Source organism: Montipora capricornis, chromosome 6 (genome assembly GCF_036669925.1).
Source record: "Montipora capricornis isolate CH-2021 chromosome 6, ASM3666992v2, whole genome shotgun sequence".
NCBI lineage: Eukaryota > Metazoa > Cnidaria > Anthozoa > Scleractinia > Acroporidae > Montipora > Montipora capricornis.
The window spans coordinates 55,773,882-55,783,881 of record NC_090888.1 but is presented as its reverse complement, the minus strand read 5'-3'; the positions used below and the strand labels follow the sequence as shown (position 1 = coordinate 55,783,881).

Genomic DNA, 10,000 nt, shown 5'->3' with positions numbered 1-10,000 from the left:
TTACTTTCGACACTCAATTGAAAACCGCTCTAATCTGCGAACCCGTGCGAAGCAAAAACCAAAGATTTTGCACTGTCAGGGTCAATTCAACATCGATTGCGACAACATTGTTCTCGCTTTTGAAGGTTTTAAGGTTTCGGTTGTTTACCATTTACAAGCAGAAACCGGTTGGTACTAGGTTTGTCCAAATGGTAAGCAAAAACTACCGAATGGGAAATTTAGTTGGGATCGGCGTGTACCATTTACAAAATTCGTTCAAGGTTACCGAGAGAGTCTGGAGGGAGGCAAAATCATGGGAGTATGCAAATGGTAAACACGTTTTCCGTTTGGAAATTCCGTTTGGGAATTTTGGACTACCTTTCAGGAAATCCTGTTTTCTCCGGAAATTTTCCGTTTGGGAAGAGCAAAATAGTCTTACCATTTACATTCCAACCGAAATTTCCGGAATTTTGTGGCAAACGGTAAACAACCTTTATAACCAGTCCCACGATTAACTATGAACAAGCTTGTGTATTATAAGGCCACTCTGGAAAATACTATAATACTCTTTGTTTATCCGCCCAAATTTTGCATAAGCATTGTTTTTGTTTTCTCTTGGGACATTGCAAGTCCCAAGAGAAACTGGAAACAATGCTTATGCAAAATTTGGGGGGACAAACAAAGAGTATTATGGTATTTTTCGAAGTGGCCTAATAGCGAAAGTGTGAATTCCTTGCTTTTCGGATCATGAGAACGCTGTAAGGAAAAAGAACTGGTGGAAGTGATCACGTGAAGCATGCGAAGTAAACCCTTCAAACCTCGTCTGAGAAGCAGTAGTTAACGGAAAAGTGCCACTTCGTTGTGCTTTTTGCAGAGACGACAGTAACTAATTGTTCCTCGTATAATAACTTTGGTGATCAGTGAAATTGGTTGCACTTGGTGGTTATTACGCAATACTCACCAAAGCGGTTTTTTCAAAATGGCCGCAAGCCATTTTGTCGAGGTGACAGATGAAATTGTTTTAAAGAAAATGAATAATTTTTAAATAATCACCCAAGAAATTATACAAAAACAATTATTGGCGAATAATTGTTAAATCTGCTGCTTTGAAAGTTTTACCTAAATGATTGTAAATATCACTGAAGAAAATTTTATTACGGGAAGTGTTGAGATGTCACGTTTTGTTGCTGGTCTTGCATTACTGTTAAAGCAGTCAAAATTAATCGCCGTCTTTGATCAGCCCACGAAGCTACGTTCACGAAGAAGAATATTTTAAGGACGGTGCCTACTATTGTTATTGCACATACGTTCCACGCATCTCGAGATACTACGATTTCCTATGGGTAGTGCTTATTAACAGAGGTTTTGCACGGAATCCATGTTGCATGGCAGGAACAATGAAAATGTTTTGCATTAGAAAGAACATTTATTCCCATAGGAAAAAGAATCTATTGTTCCTGCCATGCAACATGGCTGCCGTGCAAAACCTCCATACAGGGATATTTTTGCGCGGTTCAAAACTATGCGGAGAAAGTAGAACTTAGCAAGTGTTCTTGGTATCAATAACACTTGTTTAGGCCTGCTTTTTCCGCATATTCAGTAAACCGCGCAAAAATACGTTTGAATTAGTAGGCACCGTCCTTAACGATACCGATAGCTCCTTTTGTTCGTCCATCAGCAATTGTACATTGCAGCATTGTTATCATCTCTTGAGATTGGTTTCAAACCACTTGTACGTAGATGTAAAAAACTTAAGTGAAAGATCTTGGGTTTTAGTAAAACCCGATTGAACTTCTCACCAGGTATTTAAAAAGCAAACTGTATTTTTATTTCAACATTCGTTCAAAGCATTGGTGTTTATCGGGCTTTGCAGGCTTCCAGATTTCCGCCACTTTCTATTGCGTCCAGGCCCCATAGTTCGAAGGGTGGATAGCGCTATCCACTGAATAAATCACTGCCCATTGGATAACTCAATTGGTTTCGCTAGTGTTTATCCGCTGTATAGTGATTTATCCGGTGGATAGCGTTATCCACTTTTTGAACAACTGAGGCGAGAAATGCAAGTTTTTAGATGTTCGTCCAACTTTAATATCCAACACGAAAGGTCTCTTCCTCCTGAAGTCCAGGCATTTGCTAGCTATTTCCGACGATTTCAAGGTTAAATGTTAGGATAAGCGTTATTTTCAGGCGAAGGTAAATGCAGTCCTTTATCATCACTTGAGGCGCACAGTTTAGGGGATACTTTATGACGTCAATAGTCCCTTCTCGAATTTTAGAATTACAGTTGAGTACAACACCAATGGAATCTCTACGTTTTTCTCTCCATAGTTCAGCGCCCAGCTAAATTAACTAACCAGCAGGTGACCCATACAGCATATCGTAATCATGTGAAGTTACCGCTTAACTTTCACTAATTACACTGCTCAACCATGCAGTAATTAACACGTGATTTTGACGTCATAGTCTCTTGATGACCATAGCTGACGCTCCTCCGCCGCCATTGCAGATGCCGGCCAGTCCCAGTTTTCCCTCGGCAAGGTTGTGCGTTAAGTGAGCAATAAGCCGTGCGCCAGACATCCTTCAAAACAAAACGAGAAGAGTTTGATTAGTGTGAGGGATTACAACATGCGCGATATATAAGGCCAACTTAGAGTGCTGTATTCTACAGTTACGGTTGGCTAATTTAAAAAGCGGTTTTCGTTGCTCGAGTTAAAGGTTTATAGAGATACAGGCAACGTTTACACGAACGCGGACCGCGTCAAAATCAATGCGGTTTTGGGGGTGTTTACACGGAACCGTTTTGGGAGTGTGTAGGTCATGCCAATCTGTTGTAGTTCGCAGGCACTCATTACACACGAATGCAATGCAAATTTCGCGCTAAAATAGTAACCGTATTCAAACCGCTGTGGTTTCGTGGTTTACACGACAGATGAAACCTTATCGTTTTCAAAACGATGCGGTTACAAATAAAACCGCGTCGTGTAAACGCTGCCATAGTATCTTACGCTTCCTTGTTTTTTCCAGTTCAATTCACAGATGAACTGAAGAAAAAAAAACGCGCTTCTATCTTACAATAGACCTTACTCACGATGGCCGCCATGTTGGATTTGCTCTTATCATGCAAATTAGCTACACACTTCTGAGGGGGCAAACAACGCAAGTTCGAGAGGTAATAACGAACATGTTAGCCACACAGATGATTTGTTTCACGTTCATTGAATGTTTATCATCTAAGTAGTAAAATAGAATGATTACACAAGTTACTTCGATGTTTTTTTCAGCGAAAAATGAGCAGATAACAAAGTAAAAGTCAAAATGTCAAAGGTAATCAAAAGATATAAAATTATTATAAAAGGCACTTAATTCTGAATTCTAAAGTGTACTTTGAGCAATGTTATTTCAATATTTCGACGAGCCGATTTTCCGCAATTTTTGCCTTTTTCCCAATGTTTGCCCCCCAGCATAACACATGGCTAGTTTGCATGACAATTTGAAAACCAACATGGCGGCTACCGTGAATAAGGCCAATTGAGAGCTTAAGCACGCGGCGATTCGGCAACCGGAAGTGAGATGTTTCCTATTTAACCTGTATTGACACTACCTTATTTATATTGTCAATAATTATTTTAAGTACTTCCGGATTACGCTCTTGGCTCAAAAACGTCGCGTGCTTAAGCTCCTAATGAAGCCCAGCGAGGAATGAAAAACAGTTTTGTGGGTTTGGGCGATCCAAGCCTCATGTAGATTTTATCGCGCGTCTTATCCAGGTCAGTTGGGTGCTGTGTAGCTTGTAGTTTCATGTTATTCACGTTTAATAAAAACTTACTGACCCGATAGGATGGCCGATGGACACAGCGCCCCCGTGGATATTTACTCTCTCAGGATCCAATTCCATTAGCTGTGAAGAGTTAAAAAAATTTCTTGTTAAAAGGTGACACTTTGCTTTCTTGGACCGAGTTCCTCCCAGATGGCTGTTAAAGTTCTCGATATTTATCTTCTTTTTGATGTCTGAAATGACTGATGTTTTCTTATCCTCGAAGATACTTTGTGTCGGTTTAACCAAGGCAGTTGGCAAAATTAACGCGCACCAGCGAGATGTCCGAATAATACCCCCTCCAAAATTCGTGTGCATAAACACAACTCTATACACTAGGGATACTATCAGTTACTTTTGTTTCTTAGCTTTTCTTAATCCGAATTTGCCATGTTTCTTTTTTTCTCGTCAAATCCCAGGGAGACGATACGAGCTTGCTACCTGTCGATAAATTTGTCGCGCATTGCGAAAAGTTTAATAATAAATACGAAACAGTCAACACTCAGAAAGGGGCAGAGCACCAAGCAGATGAAGAAATGTACTGACGGCACCAACAGGGCTCTGTAGTACTGGCGATAAGAAAGGCACCAAAACTGTCCTTGGTTCGTATTACAACGATAGACAATGTTGGCTTGTTCCTTGAACAAGTACATTTAACGAATACAACGGAGGACTAGCGAATAACATAACATGCTATTTCTGACAGTTGTAGCCTGCGAAATTGGCAGAAATGGATATTTGCCGGCACGGACCAGAGGACTGGGTCCGGTTGTCTGGTGGGGATTATAAGTAATTTGTCGTACAAATAGTGATCCGTTAGGAATTTGAATCAGTCTAGGTTCAGCTTTCTTCGCCTACTTTTTGGTTAAAATTTTCCCTTAGCCTCCATAGGGTAGTGGCACTTGCATAGGGTTTGGAGAATACGTTCCCTCATTCCCGAAGGGTTTTGGGTTTTCGTATCCGGCAGGTGCCCAGTGTACTTTTCCTTTAACAAGTTTTTAGGAGGTCAGAACCATTAAGTATGCTAACGTATTGTTATGCTGGAGCGGAGTTTGTATGCATATGGTACGCAAAATAAACCGGCTTGTGGCGCTTGCTGTCCTACATGCCCATGTATCTACACAGTTGTGTTGTGATTGAGTTAGTCGTGTTGTGTCTGATTGGATAGTGGAGTCAAAATAGTCACTCTCAGTTAAGCCGTATTTGCAACTTAACCAACTTAACATACCTTTATATTTGCCAAAACTACAGCACTGAAAGCCTCGTTTATTTCCCACATGTCAATATCCTCCTTTTTCAGACCAGTCTGTTGCAACACCTGAGGTAACCAACGTACATGTAATTAACGCCGCCAATTTGGGCGAGATGTAATTAACTGTAAGCTCAAACCGACCAGCCTGAGCTCTTAGAGTGCTACTATGATGAAAAAATCACTTCCCTTTTTTCGTCAGATTTTGAAAGTGTTTGCTTAACACCTGCCTGGCAAATTCTTGATGTTACCAAAGCATTCCCTCGTATTCCATTAAGTTATATTTGTATCATTACTTTCTATAACTTTAACCAATCCGACGACCTTTGTAGTCTACGGAGCTGTTTATTTGTATGACCTGTTTGTTTTTACGAAAGCAGAAGTCAAATGCTGCTAGAGTTTTTTCATTCTCTTGCGGATTAACCTGGAAGTTTTAGATTCTTAATTTAGCGAAAGCACAGCCAAAGCTCGTGTTATTTTAGGGAATTCCACGCAGACGCTAGAATTAAATGGCGTAGGACTGTTGCGTTTTCTATACGGAAATTTTAAGAATCATTTTTTGAATTCTTTTACTTCAGGATTCAAATTGTTCTTGAATATCTTGCCAAGATATCGTGATTTTGTTTGCCGACATTTAATAATTCCGTTCATATCTCTATTGTTTATAATGTGGCTTTGCGGTTTTGAAGTACGGTCAAACTTTGAATTCTTGCACTTGAAGAGTTATGCTGAATTGCTTCGTTAACGATATTACTATTGCCTCTGGCAAAATTCGTGTTAAAGCGATCGTTTTATTAAGTTGGAAATCGTTTAAGAATGGATTAGCTTAAATTTAAGTACTGCATAAGGTTCCTACGTTTGTCAGCGTACTTCACGGAATTCATTTAGTGAACATGATGTCAACTAAAAATGATTTCTGCATTGTGCGGATTTTTACCGTTATATTGGACACTAGGAGGAAAGTTATGAATAAACAAATTGGGGAGCATTTATGGACAATACTCTTAAAAGCATCTGGTCCTTTGATTTCCTGAACCCGTTTTGCATATTGATTTTTTATAGTCTTTCTCCGGAATTGTCTGAACAAAATCATGTGGGATTCTCTCTTGATCTTCTAAACCTTTTCAGTCAACGTGAAATCGCTCGTTCCCAGTTGCCTTGATAGTTTGATTGGCAGAGCTCTGCACCGGTATTGGAGAGGTCAGGGCCTGTTCAAATCCCGTTCAAGGCTTTCTTATCGCCAAGTTACTGTTACTATTTAAGTCACATTTAAACCTGCAATGAAAATATGAACATGCTTCTTTCGGCAATTAAAATATACGTTTTTCTGCTCAAAACATATTCGGGAAGCAGTCCAAGGAGGTCGTTGAAACGTGTACATTTATAACAAAAATGAATACAATAAATAAATGAACTAATCATTAAAACTAATTTAAAAATTGTAACTCCATGTATCAGACACATTATGGTTTATATTTTAGAAGGTTAGCTATCCAGTCAATTGAGAATATATATCGCAACCTCACAGGTGTAGTGAACAGGACACTCGCCTCTCACCAATGTGGACAAGATTCCGCATCTGAGTTGTTGCCCTATGAAGCTTGGGCTGGTTCTTGTTACTTTTTCACAAAACCAAAATGTAGCTTATCATTGCCTGAGGGGGGCCGTATGGGAGAATACACTAAGGTATAATACTGTGCCGTGTTCTTCCTTAAATAAAATGTTCTTTCTTTCTTTCTATCTATCTATCTTTCTTTCTTTCTTTCTTTCTTTTTTTCTTTCGTTCTTTCTGTCTTTCTTGGAAGTGTACCAAAAATGTAAAGCGCACGTGCGGGGCATGTTGTATTGTGTGGCGTCCTCTCGTGATCAGCGTTCGTGTTTTTTTCTTCACCGAAACAGATGAAGACCTTTGCATGAGAGCTCAGTTCCTGTGGATTACTGTTGCGCAGTAGGAATAAACCGATTATTTGGTCTTATAAAGAGTACACATTGCGATGGTTAAGCGTTTATATCTATGGTTTTGTTCTTTAATTCTAACGCGCAGAAAAACAGCATTCTGTGAACGGATTGTGCGATAAAAATAAAATGCAATGAGAAGTGCGCAATAGGGAAGCTATCTGTTTACAAACATTGCTTTTGTTAGTCAAATGGGGCAACCACAGGAACAAAAGACCCTTTGTTTTGACAGCCAATGGGACTCTGGTTGGCACATTTATGACAATATGTGACGTCAACGATATTTTCCCTATATGTGAATGCGCCTTATTTGATAGCGCGCCAAGTAGTTTTTTTTTTTAAGTTTTGTCCAAGGTCGGAATTGTGAAATGAAAAACGTTGCGTTCAATGAAAACTAAAATTTGCTAAGTGCCTTTTGTTCCATGCTGAAGTGATGATGTGAAGTCACTTGACACTTATTACGAAGAGCACTTGTTGTCACTTTAACGTGGGTAGACTGGAAACTGTTTCTCAAGAATATTGGGGATTTAATATTTAACCTCATTGCATCGTATGGCTTGATAACTTTTGGATTCTAGGGAGAATTTCCGACAATCCACTGTATTTTTTTTATATGTGCGTTAACTTGGATTGGCAATGACCAGTGTCGCTAATTGCTTCGTTGACTGATCTCCATACTCAAGTCTTTCTACTGTATTATTTTTAGAATTACCCCCTGGGGTCAAATTGATAATAACAAGGAATTCATTAAGTGTGGTCAAAGTATTGTTTCAAGCTTCTCACCCTTTTTTAAAATCGCTGAATCACCAACACCATTCCGCGGGCGTTTGTTACTGAACTTTCGCCGTTGGACTGCAAGCCTATATGTGAGGGTGGTGCTTACTAGTACAAACCATTGCCGCATTCACTAAAGGTTTAGTCAAAAATTAATGTCTCCAAATTTATGCAATGTCACTCAGTATTGATACCGAATAAATTTTGGTGAGGTGAGAGTCATAAGCAAAGTTAACTGAGAAGCTGAAAGCCCTTTCGCTGCCACATTTTTTTCTCTCCCCCTCCCTCTTTTGCTAACGAGTATTTTCCAACTTAAGGCGGCTCACGTGGTCTCAGATCTTCCTATCTCCAGGGACCCGTTTCTCGAAAGTCCCGAAAACTTTTCGGGCCCGGAAAGCGATTTGTGAATCTGCCAAACGCTTGTTCAGGAAAGCCGATCTTTTAAGATATTTTCAAGGTAACAAAAACCAAACTAAATGTGAAGTTTGACGACTTAAATCCCCTCCGTTCATTGAGATACAGAGGGAGTTGTGACACCCGAAAATGGCCCGTAAAGTTTCGGGACTTTCGAGAAACGGGCCCCGGGTCAGAATCCATCGCTTCAAGTGAAATCTGAAGTTTGTTTAGTTGGTTATGCAACGGACTATCACGCGAGAGGTCGCGGGTTCGAGCCCCGTCCGAATCAATCTTATGGGGCTCAGAATAACTGAGGAGAAAGTGCTGCCTTTGTCATTTCATCTGCAAATGGTTAGCTTTAAAGCCTTCTGGATATATGGACCATAAACAGAAGGCGTCGCCTGACAACCCTTCTCCGTGGACTCGATAACCCTTACACTGTTCGCATAGGTTTCAACAGTAACAATTTTGCGATTGGTCTCATTTCTCCACAGTGCTCAAAGCCGAGATGACCTGGCAATCAGCTTTACACCCAAGAAAACCAAAAAGGATAAAGGTTTATTTAACTTATTTAGAAGTACTAGCGATCAGGACTTGACCGCCGAAATGAAAAACGGAACTTTATTGGGCAAGAAGCATAAGGACAAATTGCCCCCTTCCAAGGAGTTGATGGGGAATGGTTTTCACCACAGCGTACCTGTGGAGGGGGTGAAGGAAAAAGCAGAAACGGAAGAAACGAAAGAGAAAAGAAAGGAGAGAGGTGAAAAGGGAGAGGACAAGGCTGGAAAGAAAGAGAAGATAAGTAAGAAAGATCGAGAGGAGGATAAAGAGAGAAAAGAAAAGAGGGAAAAACGGAAAGAGAAAGAAAAGGAAAAGGACAGGAAACTCAAGCGACGGGATGAAATGGAGGGAAGTGAAGCTGATTGTAGTATTTGTCAGGAAAGATTAAGAAAATCTAGGGAAAAATCTCACAAAGAGTCGAGACATAGAGACAAAGAACATAGGTCAAAACACGAACATAAACGGTCAAGAGATTATGAGGAGGAAGATGTAAAGGACAGAGGACATAAATATTTGGATAAAAACGACGATGAGAAAGAATATAGGAAAAAGAAACACCACCATGAAAGAGAGAAGGAAAGAGAAAAATCAAGAAAAGAAAAACGTCATCATCATGAACGTCATCATCACAAACGGAGAACTGAAGACCATTGCCCTGGAAATGAGGTAAGAGAAATATAATTTCTTCGTTAGCAATTGTTACTCAGTCAGAACCCTCCAAAACACCTGTCTCCTACTTAGAATGAACCTACAGCCAAACCATTTGAGACACTTTATTTTCCTCTAAGAAAAGTTCTATTGATCTCTCTTCCTCTTGAACAATGTTGAGTCTCTGTGGCCAATAACTTGTGAAAACTGTTGTGCAAGATATGGTCTTCAATATCGTTTAGGGGGAAGTGGGGGGAACCCAAGGCTGTAGTAGTGGGTGGGAATTTGACATCTCTTGGAAGTAACTGACCAATGGCGTGTCCCCAGACGTCTTATCCAGGGATTGAAGTTTCATGAATTTCAAGCAGACATCTGTGCACGATAATCCAGTCGATGTACCTTGGATCAAACGGGTGATCTCAGCGATTGGTATGATTTGGGAGCTGAGCAGGGCTGGCGTAGTGGTGAGAGCACTCGCCTCCCACCATTGTGGCCCGGAATCGATTCCCGGACTCGATGCCATATGTGGGTTGAGTTTCTGGGTTCTCTACTCCGCTCCCGAAGGTTTTCGCTGGGTACTCCAATTTTCCCTTCTCTTCAAAAACCAACATTTGATTTGATTA

General features: G+C 40.3%; 2 protein-coding genes across 5 annotated transcripts in view; one reads left to right on the top strand and one right to left on the bottom strand.

The window, feature by feature from the left end:
* LOC138052611 (ankyrin repeat domain-containing protein 24-like) overlaps positions 1–10,000 on the top strand; it is a 60,309-nt gene that overhangs the window by 33,807 nt on the left and 16,502 nt on the right. For all 4 annotated transcript variants that reach the window (XM_068899151.1, XM_068899150.1, XM_068899152.1 and 1 more), the window contains one exon: positions 8,663–9,395. In XM_068899151.1, coding sequence (XP_068755252.1) covers positions 8,663–9,395 — 733 coding nt within the window. The remainder of the gene's footprint in view (positions 1–8,662; positions 9,396–10,000) is intronic.
* Positions 1,813–5,354, bottom strand: LOC138052625 (acetyl-CoA acetyltransferase, mitochondrial-like). Its single transcript, XM_068899168.1, has 3 exons — positions 5,022–5,354; positions 3,810–3,877; positions 1,813–2,557 (listed from the first exon to the last, which is right to left on the bottom strand). Exons 1-3 carry the CDS (start codon positions 5,070–5,072, stop codon positions 2,437–2,439), a joined length of 240 nt encoding a protein of 79 aa, XP_068755269.1. The 5' UTR covers positions 5,073–5,354; the 3' UTR covers positions 1,813–2,436.

Coding starts and splice junctions, on each gene's coding strand:
- LOC138052625 (XM_068899168.1), bottom strand. CDS start 5,072: ATGTGGGAAATAAACGAGGCTTTCAGTGCTGTAGTTTTGGCAAATATA. Junction 3,878..5,021: donor TAGTTTTGGCAAATATAAAG/GTATGTTAAGTT, acceptor AACTCTTCACAG/CTAATGGAATTGGATCCTGA. Junction 2,558..3,809: donor TCCATCGGCCATCCTATCGG/GTCAGTAAGTTT, acceptor TTTGTTTTGAAG/GATGTCTGGCGCACGGCTTA.